Source organism: Eschscholzia californica, unplaced genomic scaffold (assembly GCF_041429995.1).
Source record: "Eschscholzia californica isolate CP2 unplaced genomic scaffold, dmEscCali1.0.p SCAF_2, whole genome shotgun sequence".
Taxonomy (NCBI): Eukaryota; Viridiplantae; Streptophyta; class Magnoliopsida; order Ranunculales; family Papaveraceae; genus Eschscholzia; species Eschscholzia californica.
Genome location: NW_028238309.1, coordinates 32,220,416 through 32,238,606, shown reverse-complemented (window position 1 = coordinate 32,238,606; position 18,191 = coordinate 32,220,416). Strand labels below are relative to the sequence as shown.

The window sequence follows — 18,191 nt, the reverse complement described above, 5'->3', positions numbered from 1 at the left end:
TAGGAACCTTTCCTTAATATGCTAGAAACAAGCCTTACTCATAATATCAGTTGAGCTGCCGCTATCGATCAATATTCTTTGAATCTTCCAAATGGCCCAAAGTGTCGTGATTATCAAACGGTCGTCAAGGGCAGTACAATTCTGAAAAAACCGTCATCCATGAAGATGATAGGCCGGTTTTCAGTTTTGGACCTCCTGAAAGGCAAAAGCAGACCTTAATTTGGCTCCCTGCATGTATTTTTTACGTCAATTCTTTGTGCTCCCTCCACGGTGAGCCACCTAGATTGTGAGGATGACTCCCAGGGCGAGATCACCGTCATCTCTTCAGTTGTTGGAGCATTCTTTTTCCTTTACGACGTTATTTCTGCTGAGGTAAAGTGGGTTTTAGTAACCAACTCATACCTTCGGCCCTGACGTGGCTTAAGGTTTTAGGAACCTTTCCTTAATATGCTAGAAACAAGCCTTACTCATAATATCAGTTGAGCTGCCGCTATCGATCAATATTCTTTGAATCTTCCAAATGGCCACAAGTGTCGTGATTATCAAACGGTCGTCAAAAGGCAGTACAATTCTGAAAAAGCCGTCATCCATGAAGATGATAGGCCGGTTTTCAGTTTTGGACCTCTTGAAAGGCAAAAGCAGACCTTAATTTGGCTCCCTGCATGTATTTTTTACGTCAATTCTTTGTGCTCCCTCCACGGTGAGCCACCTAGATTGTGAGGATGACTCCCAGGGCTGGCAGGGCGAGATCACCGTCGTCTCTTCCCATGTTAAAGCATTCTTTTTCCATTACGACGTTATTTTTGCTTAGGTAAAGTAGGTTTTAGTAACCAACTCATACCTTCGGCCCTGACGTGGCTTAAGGTTTTAGGAACCTTTCTTTAATATGCTAGAAACAAGCCTTACTCATAATATCAGTTGAGCTGCCGCAATCGGTCAATATTCTTTGAATCTTCCAAATGGCCACAAGTGTCGCGATTATCAAACGGTCGTCAAGGGGCAGTACAATTCTGAAAAAGTCGTCATCCATGAAGATGATAGGCCGGTTTTCAGTTTTGGACCTCTTGAAAGGCAAAAGCAGACCTTAATTTGGCTCCCTGCATGTATTTTGTACGTCAATTCTTTGTGCTCCCTCCACGGTGAGCCACCTAGATTGTGAGGATGATTCCCACGGCTGGCAGGGCGAGATCACCGTCATCTCTTCAGTTGTTGGAGCATTCTTTTTCCTTTACGACGTTATTTCTGCTGAGGTAAAGTGGGTTTTAGTAACCAACTCATACCTTCGGCCCTGACGTGGCTTAAGGTTTTAGGAACCTTTCCTTAATATGCTAGAAACAAGCCTTACTCATAATATTAGTTGAGCTGCCGCTATCGATCAATATTCTTTGAATCTTCCAAATGGCCACAAGTGTCGTGATTATCAAACGGTCGTCAAGGCGCAGTAGTATTCTGAAAAAGCCGTCATCCATGAAGATGATAGGCCGGTTTGCAGTTTTGGACCACTTGAAAGGCAAAAGCAGACCTTAATTTGGCTCCCTGCATGTATTTTTTACGTCAATTCTTTGTGCTCCCTCCACGATGAGCCACCTAGATTGTGAGGATGACTCCCAGGGCTGGCAAGGCGAGATCACCGTCATCTCTTCAGTTGTTGGAGCATTCTTTTTCCTTTACGACGTTATTTCTGCTGAGGTAAAGTAGGTTTTAGTAACCAACTCATACCTTCGGCCCTGACGTGGCTTAAGGTTTTAGGAACCTTTCCTTAATATGCTAGAAACAAGCCTTACTCATAATATCAGTTGAGTTGCCGCTATCGATCAATATTCTTTGAATCTTCCAAATGGCCACAAGTGTCGTGATTATCAAACGGTCGTCAAGGGCAGTACAATTCTGAAAAAGCCGTCATCGATGAAGATGATAGGCCGGTTTTCAGTTTTGGACCTCCTGAAAGGCCAAAGCAGACCTTAATTGGGCTCCCTGCATGTATTTTTTACGTCAATTCTTTGTACTCCCTCCACGGTGAGCCACCTAGATTGTGAGGATGACTCCCAGGGCTGGCAGAGCGAGATCACCGTCATCTCTTCAGTTGTTGGAGCATTCTTTTTCCTTTACGACGTTATTTCTGCTGAGGTAAATGGGTTTTAGTAACCAACTCATACCTTTGGCCCTGACGTGGCTTAAGGTTTTAGGAACCTTTCCTTAACATGCTAGAAACAAGCCTCACTCATAATATTAGTTGAGCTGCCGCTATCGATCAATATTCTTTGAATCTTCCAAATGGCCACAAGTGTCGTGATTATCAAACGGTCGTCAAGGGGCAGTAGTATTCCGAAAAAACCGTCATCCATGAAGATGATAGGCCGGTTTTCAATTTTGGACCTCTTGAAAGGCAGAAGCAGACCTTAATTTGGCTCCCTGCATGTATTTTTTACGTCAATTCTTTGTGCTCCCTCCACGGTGAGCCACCTAGATTGTGAGGATGACTCCCAGGGCTGGCAGGGCGAGATCACCGTCATCTCTTCCCATGTTGGAGCATTCTTTTTCCTTTACGACGTTATTTCTGCTGAGGTAAAGTGGATTTTAGTAACCAACTCATACCTTCGGCCCTGACGTGGCTTAAGGTTTTAGGAACCTTTCCTTAACATGCTAGAAACAAGCCTCACTCATAATATTAGTTGAGCTTCCGCTATCGATCAATATTCTTTGAATCTTCCAAATGGCCACAAGTGTCGTGATTATCAAACGGTCGTCAAGGGGCAGTAGTATTCCGAAAAAGCCGTCATCCATGAAGATGATAGGCCGGTTTTCAATTTTGGACCTCTTGAAAGGCAGAAGCAGACCTTAATTTGGCTCCCTGCATGTATTGTTTACGTCAATTCTTTGTGCTCCCTCCACGGTGAGCTACCTAGATTGTGAGGATGACTCTCAGGGCTGGCAGGGCGAGATCACCATCATCTCTTCCCATGTTGGAGCATTCTTTTTCCTTTACGACGTTATTTCTGCTGAGGTAAAGTGGATTTTAGTAACCAACTCATACCTTCGGCCCTGACGTGGCTTAAGGTTTTAGGAACCTTTCCTTAACATGCTAGAAACAAGCCTCACTCATAATATTAGTTGAGCTGCCGCTATCGATCAATATTCTTTGAATCTTCCAAATGGCCACAAGTGTCGTGATTATCAAACGGTCGTCAAGGGGCAGTACTATTCCGAAAAAGCCGTCATCCATGAAGATGATAGGCCGGTTTTCAATTTTGGACCTCTTGAAAGGCAGAAGCAGACCTTAATTTGGCTCCCTGCATGTATTTTTGTCAATTCTTTGTGCTCCCTCCACGGTGAGCCACCTAGATTGTGAGGATGACTCCCAGGGCTGGCAGGGCGAGATCACCGTCATTTCTTCCCATGTTGGAGCATTCTTTTTCCTTTCCGACGTTATTTCTGCTAAGGTAAAGTGGATTTTAGTATCCAACCCATACCCTACCCCTCCTTTGCTTAGGGTGTTCTTGTCGCGGTATTCAGACGAGTCCACTCGACTTCCCTCTTTCACGAACATGTCAAGTTCACTGTTTCTTAGCAGAGTCTCTATAACGTTCAATAGATGTCTGCATTCTTCAATCTTGTGATTGTATTCCTTGTGGAAAGCACACAAGGCTAAATATATCTGCATCCATGATTCGCCATTCTTCTGAAATTGCCGAGTGTGTGTATCCATATCCTTGCTCTTGATACCACTCATGACAATTTCAAAAAGAACTATGATAAAGATTCATTCAATAGTAAATGTCACCAATTTGATTCCTTGGCCTAACTAAACCTCCACAATTCTGAATTTCATGGATTGAAAGATAATTTTGCATTCATTTCATCAGCTTATATAAAAATAACGGGAGTGCTACATGTACAAAGTCATTGACAAAATTCATAACTTAATTACTGATTTTCACTAAAAGACAAAAGTTGATCAAAGTTTTTCAAAGTTTGACTTTGATCACCGTTCACTTAGTATTTTGTCAATAATCTTGTCAAAGATTCTTTGTACATTTAGCATTTCCCTAAAAATAAATAAACTGACATGTATCCACTTATGGTGGATGACTCTGAGATTAAAAGAATATCTCAACAGCTATACCTATAGAAGACTCGAACCAAATTCATATTTACTAAGCTGAATCCAACCATCAAGTTTACATGAAATCCTCGCATCTGCTCTTGTCATCTGTAAATTGATGTTTCTCAAAATTTTAATTGTTCTTCAAGTTTCAACCTGCTACGAAATGGTAAGCCAAGAAATTCAGTATTGTCCACAAATATATAAAAAAAAAAACTTACAAGATAAGAAAAGCAGTCCCTTGAAATGTAATACACGAGTTGCCTCCCTACTTTACCAAGTTAAAATTTTGAATTTAATGTTACACATAAAGGCAGTTTTCACCTGTTAATTTGTTCGTTTCACAAGTTGTGATTTTTTTAGTTATCCGAGTGTATTAACTAATTGACCAGTCAGAAAACTTACAAAACTATAAACAAAAAACAAAATCCATGCAAGTGAAGTTAAGATTTTTTTATATGTATAAACAGAAAATACAATTTAAAAACTCTAAAAACATTCTTTTAAGCAGTAGTTCGAGAAAATTAACCTCTACATATTGTCTTTCAGGCAATGCTTTTTACCATGCACTACTCAAATTGACTATCAAAATCGTTCTTTTGTTGTGATTTTAACTTGTAATGGAGTACTTTATCAAGATCCATGGAAGCCTTTTAACTGATGAATTTTCAAATAATTTAAGACTGTGACACAAAGTAAACATACTTTAACCTGCCCCGTAACTTTGCAACTTACAAAATTAAGAATCTAGAAAAAAAATGATTCAAAAATATAAAATTGAATAACAATTACCTTGTATTACCTACCTAATGCTCCCTGCTTTCCCCTTTCTTGGTTATAGCTTCTATGTCCTCCAAAAATATACTAAAGTCGTTAGGTTTATAATTTCTTAAATTGCTGTGAGTTAACATGCTGGAGGCTTCCAGACCCGAAAGAACTGGGGAAGCTTTAAGCTGGGTATTAAGATATTCCATTAAGATGAAACCTGGAGACAAGTTCAGCAAAATTAGCCACTTTTAGTTCATCACATGACATCAATAAAAATTTTAGCAGAAGATAAAAAAAAATCGGTAACTAGAAGTATTACAGTAGACAGCCCAAAAGTTACAATGAGGAACTAAGTTCATATAATAACTCATTTGCATAATCTTTGATACTAATAATTGCTTCAGTGATTTCCGTCACAAGAATCACGAATGATCAGTAAAATTTATATAAGCATATGAAACATGGATTACCTAGAGATTGGAGCATCTTGAGATCAAATTTATCAACTAGATCAGCGTGTCCAACAATCGTTGCCCGTCGAATGACCAAGGTCTTTATGGTAATCAGGAGATCCTAGAAGATTTTTAGAATGTCATTCCTTGAGAAAAATGAGTATGTCGTGAATTAACAAGTGAAGACACAGTACTGTGATTTTGTGAAAGCAATAAAATAGAAAATGGAGAGAAGGATACAAGGAATTGTCCCCCAAGTTGCTAGTAAAGCTGATAATAGGCCAAATACATCCGAGAGAAAAGATCTACTCACCTAACAAGTGCTTGTAAGTTCTATATGTTCAACATCTGACAAAGAATCATTAGAACAACATGGAGCATCTAATCTATGGTGTATCAAATCTCTTTTACAAACCTAGAAACCAAAGCATAATCCAAAGCTATCAACCTATGGTGTATCAAAGATTCAAAATAATAGAAAGATATGAAGGCCAGGTAGCATACTTAAGAAGAAAACACAGGAGAGAGAGAGAGAGAGAAAATAAAGAGAGAAGAGAAGAAAAAATCGGTGTGTTCCTCGCTTACTGTAAAAATTACATTGTACTAATTAGAGGCTCCCACGAGACTAAAAAGTCAAAAAAATCAAGGGCCTTTGCCATTCGCCTGCTCCAGTGAAACAGGGTGATCGTTGCTTGAGTTTCAACCTTCTTGTCCTTGGAAATAATCCGTCTGTATGATCCTTCCTCTGCCATTATTGGGTACCGTAAGTCCTCTCCATTGCCTAATGCAATAGTCAATGTCCTTTGGCATCGCCAATTGAACGTTCATCTGGCTCGCAAAGAAGTCTCGTAAGACTTTTAGGTATGGGCAGTGCAGGAGAATGCGTCTATTAGTCTCACCATCTTGTCTGCATCTTGAGCACCAAACTGGCCCAATGATGCCTCTTTTACTCAGCATATCTTCCGTCGGGTGTCTATTGAAGACTGCAGCCCATGTAGTGAAGGAGATTCTTGTTTGTTCATTACATCAATATATGCATTCTCCATATAAGAAACATCTACATGTAGCACACCAAATCCTACGACATCTGAGATCTTTCCCAGGTAAGGGTTTATTGTTTGAAAAACCTAATAAGATGTAAAAGCCTTCCCATATGCAGATACGGCAGGATCTGTCGAAGATATATGATTAACTGGATATTGCACACATGTTTGGGAAATCTAGTTATTTAAAGGAATATAACACAATCTGATGTATCGCACAGTTGCGCAGAGGCCGAAATCAGGGTTATAGCTCATGGTACTTGCGAATTAATGTGGATAAACTGGTTATTGAAAGAATCTAAGCAGTACGACTCGGACTCGGACTCGGCTCGGCCAAGGGCCGAGTCCGAGTCAAGAGCCGAGTCACTCGGCCGAATCAGCCGAGTCACTCTGAATATTATGAAGTTGTTAGTAGTGTATGTATATAAAATAATAACATGATAATACTTAATAAAATCAAGTTCAAACTTCAAAATTAAATTACTAGTAGAGTTAGGAACAAGTAGAACTAAATAATCACTCTAGTAGACTCATACTCTAATAGTAATAACTAATAACTAGAACAAAAAAACTAGTAGACTTACTGCAAAAATAAATAGAAATACAATCTCTACCGAGTCAGCCGAGTCAGGCCCGAGTCAGCCGAGTCACTCGGGCTAACCCTAGACTCGGCTGACTCGGTGGGACTCGGCTCGGTGTACTGTCGAGTCCCGAGTCACTCGGGAGTCACTCGGCTGACTCGGCCGAGTCGTACTACATAGGAAAGAATTGAAAGTTTCCAAAGAAGGTCCTTGATAATAAGGAAGCTAGTAGCATATCCCACTGTCTAGTTCATCATTATCGAACCAAGCATGTGGAGGTAGATAGGCATTTCATTAAGGAGAAGATTGAAGAGAAGAATATCTACATGACATATATTCCTATTAAGTAACAAGCTGCTGGCATCTTCACTAAAGGGCCTCCTCGACCGTTGTTTCATTCGCTTCCACACAGAAAAACATTTACTCCCAAGGGGAGGGTGGAAAAGCAATTAGTTACTTAGTTACTCTTTAGTTGTTATCTATTGGCGGTTACCTGGTAGTAATGTACCTTTATTTTTTAGTGGGGTAGTTACTTACCTTTATATGTTAGTGGTTTAGTGGTTGTTTTTTATGTAGATATTATGTATCCAGAGCACGAAGAAAGATAAGATCAGAAGTTCTCTTCTTCAAATTTTTCTCTTCCATTTTTTTCTCATACACGATTTGTGTATGTTTATAATAAGATTTCGCAGACTGTTTCCCAAGTGCAACACATTGAAGAAACCCAAGCTAGGGAAGGAAATCCCCCGTGATGATATTGGTGCCTACGCAAGGAGAATAACAACAAAATTTTCAAAGAAAAGAGTTTATCAAGTCAAGACATCTTAGAATATATAAAATGCACTCTGTTCCATTGGAGTATCCGAGTATGAACTTACGACGGTGAATAACTAAAACCTATTATGACTTTGTTTGTGACTGGGATGAATTGGTTAGTTAGTATGTAAGTTTGGTATTCATGATTGCATTCTCTACAGCTCCATTATGTTGAAGTATAGTTTAAAAGGAAAATGGTTGACAGCAATTCTTTTGTGCATCCATAGGTTCTTGCCTAATTCTCCAAATCTTTCACTCTCCCAACAAATTGAATACCGTTCAGTTTTGCTTCTTCTTTTTCAATAGACCTAATAACGTAATGAATATAAGAAACAAACATAATAAATAATTCTAGGATAAGGAACTCTTACTTACCAATTCAGAATCAGATAACGAAGAGAGTGAGTGGAGATCTTGAGGTTGATATTTTCCATGACGTGCATCTTCAGCAATGTGAGACATGTATAACCGTTGACGGGTAGGAGTGTCGTATACTTGTGTAAATCTATACAATCAACAGTTAGGACGTAGCACAGAACCCAACATATAGAAAAAAAAAAGATAAAGCTAAACGCCAAGTCTTAAAAGTAATACAATAGAGTAAAAGAGTTGCCTTGAAGTGGGTGAGATGGATGCCTTAGAACTTCCGAAGTGTCAACCAAATTTTCCTGAAAATTTTTTTTTTTTTGAAAACTTTGAATTAATATTAAGCTCGGCATAGTATGAAAAGGAAAAAAAAGTTAATTCTATATATAAAATAAAGCAGGTGCGGGCTTGGGATCAGAATCTAATATGGAGAAGGTAATATACATTCTTGTATTCAGCTCGGCATAGTCTCGTTGTGTAGAAATATTGAGGGGCCCATACATCCACAAAAAACACATGCAAAAGCTATGTGCAGAGGTTGCTAAACCACAGCCTCTGCTTCTTACAAAGTTCGCGCTTTTGGGGCTAAAAAATCATATGCTTGCTCCCCAAATGAAACTTAAGTTGCTAAGCACTTAAAGAAGGTAAATGCTAGGTTTTAGCAGCTAATCCAAGTGAGGCATGATTATATAGGCTTATAAAAGACTTCCCCATGTTCTTAAATATTCGTTTGATCAATGAAAACCTAAATTTGTGTTATCTCTTTCTCTTCATTTGTCTACTTATGTTTTTTCTTTGGATACAGTAGGATTCAAACCTAATCTTCACAGTGAGGAAACACACGCAGCCACCAAACTTAGGTCTGAAGAGTTACAATCAAAAACCTGAGCTTTAGGTATACAATAAGTTAGCGACACAGAAGAAGACTAATATCGAAGAGGTTTAGGTTCAACCTGATGTTTCTCCAGAATTAGGTTTACCCTACTACACGAACTACAAACGCTGACACTTTTAGTTTATTGTAATCATGTAAAGAGAACCTTAAGGTTCAAAAATGATGGGAGATCGAGTGAAAATCCCTAAGCTTCAGAAACGATGGAGAGATTGAGTGAACTGATAGAGTGTGCTAAAGAGATGGATGTCATACCTGAAGAGAAGGGGACTGCAACCCCTAGGCCATGTTTGGCGCGCAGGAATGGCGTGGGAATGGAATGTGATTCCCGGGAATCACATTCCAGATCATTGTTTGGCTTGCGGGAATGGTGTGGGTCCGGGAATATGACATGGACTTGTCTCTTAAGAAGTAGAGTAGACTCCTAGAAATCAGACTACTTTAAACAGTAAAGCATCATTGTACAAGTCTAATGCTTTTTGAAATAAAAAAGAATAAAGAGGACGAAATCATAGTTTTATTAAGTAGAAATCTCTAATCAGAGTTATCAAGATTGAAGAAGATGAAGAATTTCTTCTCAAGTTAGAAATAGATTCAAGAATAAATCAGTAAAGAAAAGAAGATGAACAACAAGAAACCATAAATTTACCCGTAAGATTAAATAAACAACTTTATCTTCTCTTCTCCTTCCTTTGTTTTTAACTTTTTTAAGTTTTGTCTTCTATGAATCAGAATTTATAGTGAGAGAAAGTTCCTTCTTTTGAACTAGTTTCTTTTTTTCTTAAGTTTCTTATTAAAGAGTTTTAGTTTAGGATTTCCTAAACCCTAAGATTTATAACAAATTATAACATAATTTTCGCCCAAATCTGAGTCGTGGGATTCAATCTGAATCCCACGATCCACGACTCCAGTACGATTTCATGTTTAAATCTTACGATTTTATGTCAAGTTCGATTTTCGGTGAATCCAGATCGATTTAGGACCGATCCGACTCGGATCGTGCGATCTGAGTCGTCAATCGTCCGATTTTAATAACACTGCTTATACGAACCAAACACCTAATTAGGAATATGTCAGGAATCAAATTCTCATTCCTGGTCAAACCAAACATCAAACTACAGTAATCTGATTCCCAGGAATCACGTTACGGGAATGTGATTCACAGGAATCACGTTACGGGAATGTGATTCACAGGAATCACGTTACGGGAATGTGATTCACAGGAATCACGTTACGGGAATGTGATTCACAGGAATCACATTCCATTCCCGCGCGCCAAACATGGCCGAGCTGCGAAAATTCGAGAAACTGTAGTTTGATGTAGTTTGATGTTTGGTTTGACCAGGAATGGGAATTTGAGAATTTGATTCATGAAAGAGAGGGAGAGCTACAAAAATTCGAGAAACTTCAGTCCATAGAATTTGAGAACAAAAGCAGGGAGTTGATTTGGTATGAAGGAGACCTATGGATTTGGGAGAATTACTGAAACCTCGCCTTTTCATAATGTTCTTTACTGAAACCCCCACCTTTTATTACTAGTTACTGAAACCCCCGACTTCCGTTAGATTTAACTTTGATATTTTCAATATTACTTTCTTGCCCTCTTACGTTTTACCTCACCTTATGATAATCTGATTACTAAAACCCCCACCTTTTCTAACAGACTTGGCCCCTTACTATAACCCCCACCTTTATTAATTCATTTACTTTTTACACCAGTTATTTGCAATGAATGGACAAGATTAAAATGGAGGGCCAACATGACACCTTTACTATTTGTAAATTCATTTTATAATGCCGTAGTTGTAGTTCTTATGTGTATTTTCTTATGAAACAAAGAAGATATTTCATAAAAACTAACATTAATTTCAACCATTAAATTAACATCCATTTCAACCATTAAACTAACATTTCATAATGTCGTCGCCAAGCTATGTTTGAAATTCTATCATACAAATCAAGTAAATTTCATAGAAATCACGCCAATTTCATACAAATCAAGTAAATTTCATCATACAAATCAAGCCAATTTCATAATACAAATCAAGCCAATTTTATAGAAATCAAGCCAATTTCATATCTAGTCAATTTGATAAAAATCAAGCCAATTTAATCATACAAATCAAGCCAATTTCATAAAAATCAAGTCAATTTCATAAAAGTCAAGCCAATTTCCTCATACAAATCGCCAATTTCGAGAAAACCTAGTTCGAGTTATAGCTCATTCGAGAGAGGGAAACAAATTTTGGGTTCATTAAAAACTACTTTGTTGTAAATGATTATTGTTATAATCAGTGAAGGGGGACAAAAACCCTATTTCGAATGGAGAGAGGGGGAAACCATATACTAAAACCCTAGTTCGAGTTATTTAGACCTAGTTCTATTTAGAGTTAACTACATGGAGATTAGCAGAAAAACAATAGGTAGTTCGAATGAAGAGAGAGAGAGAGGGAGGGAGAATACCTGGTTCGTTTATGGAGTTTCGCTAGGGAGAGAGGCTGCTCTCATGGAGTTTCGTTAGAGCGAGCGGAAGAATACCCGAGTTCGTTCTTGCTGGCTGCTGGTAATCCCGTGTGGGAGAGAAAAAGGTTGTGTTTTTAAGCGCCCCGGCTTTGTGTCGAACGCGCCCCAATTTTCTGATCATGGAAAGGTCCTGTTTTAGTACATGGGTCTTTCAGTCATTTCTCTCCCTCTAACGGCATAATACCGTCAAACTAACGAAAGTCGGGGGGTTTCAGTAACTACTAATAAAAGGTGGGGGTTTCAGTAAAGAGCCATTATGAAAAGTGAGGGTTTCAGCAATTCTCCCAAGAAAGAATTGGTCCTGATTTTTCCCTAAAACAACCCAAATTTTCACTTTAGTCCATGCATTTGACAGAATTGCAAAATACCCCAAATTTGCATTGTTCGCAAATTTAACCCCAATTTTGACTTGAACCAAATGTAAAATAGTCTCTTAACAAACCTTAAAAATATGAGATGTTACATTACCAACATCTTCTGAACTCTGAAAAAACGATCATATTTTTACAGATATAAATTAGTTGGATAAACAAAGAATATTGTCGACATCGTTGTGGTATTTGTAGCATTCTTGTAATATCGCCTAGAATTTCCATTAACTCTCAACATTTTTAACGTCTTTCAAGATATTTGTACCAAAACTTAGAGTAATTAAAATTAATAAAAACTCATCAAAACATAATCAATTACAAGAACTAATAACTTCAAGATTTTTTTTTCCATTTATCCTTCAATATAATCCCTGATCGTGGCTTTCACTAGCAGGGTTGTTTTCGTCGGCTTGAGCTCGACTAGTTTAACTAGGACTTCTCCTTAGATCTCTGGTCGTAGCTTGGGCTACCAGAGTTGGTTACGTCGGTGCCAGCACGACTAGTTTTCGCCGGGGCTCCTCCCGTGCCCCTGGTCGTAGCTTGGGCTACCAGGGTTGTCTTCCTCATTTAGGCATGAATAGTTTCGCAAGGACTTCTTCTTATACCCCCGGTCACCTTCATCGGGGCGGTAGTTTAACTAGGACTTCTCCTTGGGGATCCACAGGGACCACGTTTCACTCGAGTAAAGGGTTGAGTTTAACTAGGACTCCTTGTGAGGCCTCGGGCCGCAGCCGTAGCTACCGGAGGTACCTCCTTTGCCGGCTTGAGCCGATCAGTGTAACTAGGACTTATGACCTTGTTGAGGGGTCGGTTTTTACTCGAGCAAAGTTCAGTTTAACTAGGACTGCTCCTTAGGGCCCTCAGTTGTCGCCGTAGCTACGAAGGCTATCCTGTCCCTGATCGTGGCTTTCGCTTAGCAGGGATGTTTAAATTAGGGCCCTTGGTCGCTGCTCTCACCAACCAATGCTGCCTTTAGGTCCCCTGGTCGTGGCTTTCGTTGTTAGGGCTACCTGCTCGATTTAGAGCGAGATGAGTTTAACTAGGACTCCTCCTTTTATAGGGTTTTGTGCTAAAAAACATTTTTATTTTATAAGGTAAGATATGTAGCTAGTAATGCTACTTCTTTTGCCTAATGGCTTTATTCAAAAAGGAAAGATAGTAGGAGTAGTGATGACCTTAGTTTTTCAGCTATGCATATCTGTCATCTGATCACCGTAAAACACTTTGTCTCCTCCAACGATGACTGGATTCACTTCTTCTTGCTCGCAGCCCTGGGCGGAGACGAAATAACTTTCTCGGGCTATTTTCTGGTATCCCCTGACCGTTCCGATGAGATTTGTTCCCGGAATTGGGAACTTCATCATAAGGTGGTTCATGGAAACTATTGCTCCTGACTCCCTCAGGAAGTTTCTGCCCAGTATGATGTTATAAGCATACATCTTATCAACGATTGCGAAGTTTAGCATTATCGCCTTTGTTGATTCTCCTTTGTCGATCAGTACTGGCAGGGTTGCTATTCCGTCCGTTTCGACCTGATTGTCTCCGAATCCTGTCAAACAAGATTTATAAGATTTGAGATGGCGTTCGCTTACCCCGAGTTTCTGGAAGCACGTTCGACTCATGACCTCCGTGGAGCTTCCTGTATCGACTAGAATGCGTCCTATGCTCCAATTGACAACTACGATTGTTATTACCAGCGAATCTGCGTGTGGAGTTATTACCCCGACCAGGTCATCATCTGTAAAGGCAATGGCTGGAGTTTCCACGGCAGGCTTGATTAGGAAGACCGGCTGGTTTTTTGCTTCGTTGGCGTATCTGCGCTGTTCGCCTTTGGTTGTTCCTCCGAGGGTAGGTCCTCCCGCTATGGTATTGATATTCCCCATTATTCCGGCGGATCCCTCTGAACCTTTGTTTTCCTTTCTAAAAGTGGGACCCTGCCCGTTGATTTCAGATCCCGATCCGATTCCTGCCCTGTTTACTGGCTTTTTGTTCCGGTGTTCGTAGGGTCGTTGTTCTTTATGGATGTATTTATCCAGTTCTCCTTTTCTACCCTCTCCTCAGTCAGATTCTTGAGGTACCGACAGTCGTCAGTTTTGTGGTCGTAGCCTCTGTGAAAAGCACACCATGCAGTCATATCTTTGGATCTGAACTATCCTCGGTCGTCATCGGGTTTGGGCAGTTCAGCCATTCCTTTTGCTATCAGTACCTGCAAGATTTCCTCCCTTCCTTTCATTACGGGGGGTGTACGTTGCAAAGTCAGCCCTGGGCCTCCTGCCTCGCTCTCGTTCCCTGGGTAGCCTGACTTCTTCCCTTTCTCTTTTTCGGGGGCGTTCGCTTTCGTAAGGAATATTGGCACCTCCTTCATCCGCGAATAATTCTCCTCTACCCTGATAAACTGTTGCAACCTTTCTATCAGATCTACAAGGCTGCCTGGTTTTCTCTCCGAGATATCTTTGATTACGTCATCATGTCTGAGACCTCTCTGCAAGGCGACAAAAGCAACGTTGGATTCCAGGTTGGGAACTTGAACCATAAGGTTGCGAAATCTCTGCCAGTAGCTTGCTAGCGTTTCGCTTTTTCCTTGTACCACATTGAACACCTCTTCGGTCCCTCTCTTGATACTGGTGCTTCCTCGAAAAGCTTCGCAGAAAGCTTGGGCAAGCTGGTCAAAAGACTTTATCGACCCTGGGGCTAGCGCTTGATACCATGCCTGAGCTCGCCCTTTTAGGATGGTGGCGAATACCACACACCATATATTTCGGTCGGTCGTACATAGATTCATCCTCGCAACATAACTGTTAATGAATACTCTCGGATCTTCCACGCCGTGATAGTGTTCCAGCGTGGGGCATTTGAAGTTTGCCAGCTTTTCGGATTCCAGTATTTCTCGGGAGAGAGGTGGCTGTCGAATTACTGTCCTTCCTCGGAGTTTGTCCTTCTCTTTTTCTCTTGTTAGTTCCGCTACCTGGTGTATGAACAAGTCGCAGAGGGTGGGGTCGTCCACGCACCCTTCGCCTATCCCGACATTCTTGGGGGTATATGGTTCGTCTGGGTTTTGCACGCCTTGTTCCCTCAAGATACTCTCTATACGCGTCTGATCGCCTGGTTGTAAAGTTAGGGCCTCAAGTGCGTATGTGTCACCAGGCGAGAAGAGCCTTCTCGCGAACGTTTTGAGCACTTCTTTTCTCTCATTAGGTGTTGCGGCTTTCCTGGCTATCTCAGCCTTGCGGAGGCTTTCCTCCAATCGTTTTGCGTTCTCGTCCCTTCGGAGGTATACAGTCTTGAGTTGTTCAAGTTCAGCTGCGTGTTCATCTGCGCTCCGGGATCTGTGGGATGTCCCACGTGGAGTGTGCTCGTCTGAAGACATGTTTGCCTAAAGAGCTCAGGGAAGTAGTTAGTTCTGAAAAAGTATCGAGTAGGATTTGAGTTACCGAATGTGGTGATTTGCTGGAGAGATGCCTTCCTTCTAGCGCTAAATGTTGATGTCAAAAATTGGCTCCCGGTTAGATCAACATGAAAAAGGGAGTTGATGCATGACAGCCTCCGTTATGATAGAATATTCTGTTCGGGGAGGTGAGATTCCTCTGTTCAGCTCTGCTTCTCTGCTCTGCTCCGCTCCTCTGCTCCGCTCCTCTGCTCCGCTTCTCAGCTCCCTGCTTCTTGCTCCAGCTCCTGATTCCTTGCTCTTATTCGTCTGTTCCTTGCTCCTGTTCGTCTGTTCCGGGGGGGACCTGCAAAGGGTTCGAAAACCGCTCCGACGCTCAAGAGATCGTGTCCTGAGAAGGACGATGTAGGGGGCCTTTTATAGGCGATGTTAGGCCGACTATGATCAGTGGCGGTGGTGAGACGGTTGCCTTTAAACCAATATAGAAGTTACCTCTTTTGCGTATCTAGGGTTTCTCTTCGAGTCTATTCCGGATCTCTAATAAGTGAAAGTTCCTAAGTTTAAGGATACTTTGTTGATATCTTGTCGGAGTGATAGACTCTAAAGGAGAAGTTTCCCCCTTTAGATACGTGGAGTCCAATCGAGCTTAAACACTTCAAGATGTGTAACCGACTGAGATCTTTCTGGAAAGTCCGGAATTAAGTCATTAGGTTGCGCAGCGCTGATATCTTCCCCGTTCTGGGCGTAAGATATGGGTCGAACCTGTGGAGACCCCCCTTATTCCTTTATAAATCCCAGGGCTGATCTATCCATGCCGAGGGCGTTTTGTGCAGAGTTGGTTTCTTCTGGCCGACCTCCCGGTTGTGGGAATGTGTGGTGGACCATCAGGGGTTTTAGCTGTCCTGCTGCCTCAAGCCGAGCTGTTCCGAGAGACTTCTGGTCTGATCTTTGACTCTTCAGACGTTAGTCAACGTCTGGATATTTTATGCATCATCACGTATCATCTTCTTCTTGGTCCTTTTATAGAGTCTTCGATCGACTGCTACTCGGTGATGAGTTGTCATCTTTAGTGGTGGTAACTCATGAGTCGTCACCATTAATATAGATTCTGTAAACCCCTAATGGATATATATGGGATGTTGTCATCTTGAATAACTGTAACGTCTCTCTAACGGATATATGGCAGGAGGTCCGTTGAGGATTTGAGGGCAGACCCCTTTGTCCAGAGCTGGATGTGCTTACATATTTCAGCCTAGTGAGGAGGCGAGGGCAGACTTCTTCCTCTAGGGCTGAAAGTGCTTCGTTACTTTGGCGTTGCTTCGGGGTGCCCGAAGATAAATGGATCGGGCCCGTTAGCCATTAATCGTGAATTTATGGGCTTGGTCACCGAGTAAGCCCATTAATCGTGAATTTCTTGGGGCACTCCTGGTGACGTATTTTGGCCCATCAGTCATTTGAGGAGTCTGATGAATTGGCCAATATTGATGTGCGGATGAAAAGTAGATACTAAGACGAACCCAACGGTGAAAACGGAAGGCAAATCGGAGACCGTGTGAAGAAATTATAACAGGTTAAAGTGCGAGTCAAAACAAATTGACCAAAGGTCAATATAGATCTCTCATCAGCACATGGTAGATGCATGGCACGCAAAAGTGGAATAGGTCAAACGGTTCAGATGAGGCGAGGGCTAATTTTCGGTATAAAGGTGGGACACGGGGTTAAACTCGGGGATACAAATAGGGTGGATCTGGTGCATACAAGTGTACAATATTTCAGTAGCCCCCGTGTTATCAAACGGTCAGAGTTGTTACGGGACACGTGGCGTCGTTACTAGAGTGTGGTGTGCCTTCATTTACCTAGTCACGAAGCACCAGATCAACCCCACTTGCCAGCAATAGTTAACCGATTAATTCCCAAGATTTTTGGGCTGCTTCTCCCTTATCTTCTCATTATATTTTCAAAAAGGGAAATTAAAACAAAGAAGGGGGAAGAAAGGCAGAGGAAATTCGGAGGGATGATTTGAAATATATTCACGTGATGGGTGCCCACATCACTGGTCAAGTGTTGTCATTCTCTCCTTGATCTTATTCTAGTGAGAAAAGGAAGAGTCATGTATATAGAAATATAGGGAGCTGAATATTTTTACAGCAAAGAGAAGGAAAAAGATGGAAAGTGGGATGGCTAGAGGTTGATTGAGAGAGAAGATTTTATTCTCTATTTTAGAGAAAGAGAATCGATTGATAGAGAAGTAAATAGCTTGAAGAGAAGAGATTTGAAGAAGAGATATTCTTAAAAGGAAATTCTCATTAAGGTGATTTCTTTAGAAGTCAGAGATGGAAAGCGGGATTCAATGGTGAACAGAGATAGAAAGAGATAACTGAATATTATAAAGATTGACCAAGATTGAGATTCGGCTGTATCATGAGAGATGATTGAAGATGACAGAGAAGAGATCTTGATTCGATTTTTCTTAGAGAGAGAGACATTCCAGTGAGATATTCTCTATAAACACAGAGATGGCTGAATCAAAGGAGATATCTCATTTACATTTGAGAGACACAACTGGAGTTTCTTAACAAACATAGAGAGGTGAAGATTGAAAAGGATATTCATCTTTTAGGGAAAGAATTAAAGAAGAGAGGCAGCTGCTACTATCTTTTTCTCATTCATTCTCTTATATATATATCCAAAAACAGGGAGAGTAAAAAGGATATCTCATCTTTGGGGGCAAAACAAGGAATTTAGTCTCTGAATCATCTTCTTCCTCTCAGGGCTTCAATGTATAATATTTATTTGAGAGAAAGAGAGAAAGAAACAGAGTTTATTTGAGAGAAAGAGAGAAAGAAACAGAGTTTATTTGAGAGAAAGAGACAGGGGGTTTTGCTCTGTTCT

General features: G+C 40.8%; 2 protein-coding genes across 5 annotated transcripts; both read right to left on the bottom strand.

The window, feature by feature from the left end:
* Positions 1 to 3,828: 3,828 nt before the first annotated feature.
* On the bottom strand, positions 3,829 to 11,650 carry LOC147557429 (uncharacterized). Of its 4 annotated transcripts, none has more exons than XM_086658288.1 (6): positions 11,484 to 11,650; positions 8,376 to 8,430; positions 8,138 to 8,267; positions 5,341 to 5,443; positions 4,895 to 5,087; positions 3,829 to 4,258 (listed from the first exon to the last, which is right to left on the bottom strand). In XM_086658288.1, exons 3-5 carry the CDS (start codon positions 8,222 to 8,224, stop codon positions 4,909 to 4,911), a joined length of 369 nt encoding a protein of 122 aa, XP_086514414.1. In that variant the 5' UTR covers positions 8,225 to 8,267; positions 8,376 to 8,430; positions 11,484 to 11,650; the 3' UTR covers positions 3,829 to 4,258; positions 4,895 to 4,908. The 4 variants fall into 4 exon arrangements, with proteins under 4 accessions (XP_086514414.1, XP_086514415.1, XP_086514416.1 ...); XM_086658289.1 differs by having other exon boundaries at positions 3,829 to 4,261; positions 11,484 to 11,612; XM_086658290.1 differs by having other exon boundaries at positions 3,829 to 4,261; positions 4,909 to 5,087; positions 11,484 to 11,612.
* A 1,448-nt stretch (positions 11,651 to 13,098) lies between these two features.
* On the bottom strand, positions 13,099 to 13,797 carry LOC147557428 (uncharacterized). Its single transcript, XM_086658855.1, has one exon. It carries the CDS (start codon positions 13,795 to 13,797, stop codon positions 13,099 to 13,101), a length of 699 nt encoding a protein of 232 aa, XP_086514981.1.
* Positions 13,798 to 18,191: the final 4,394 nt, after the last annotated feature.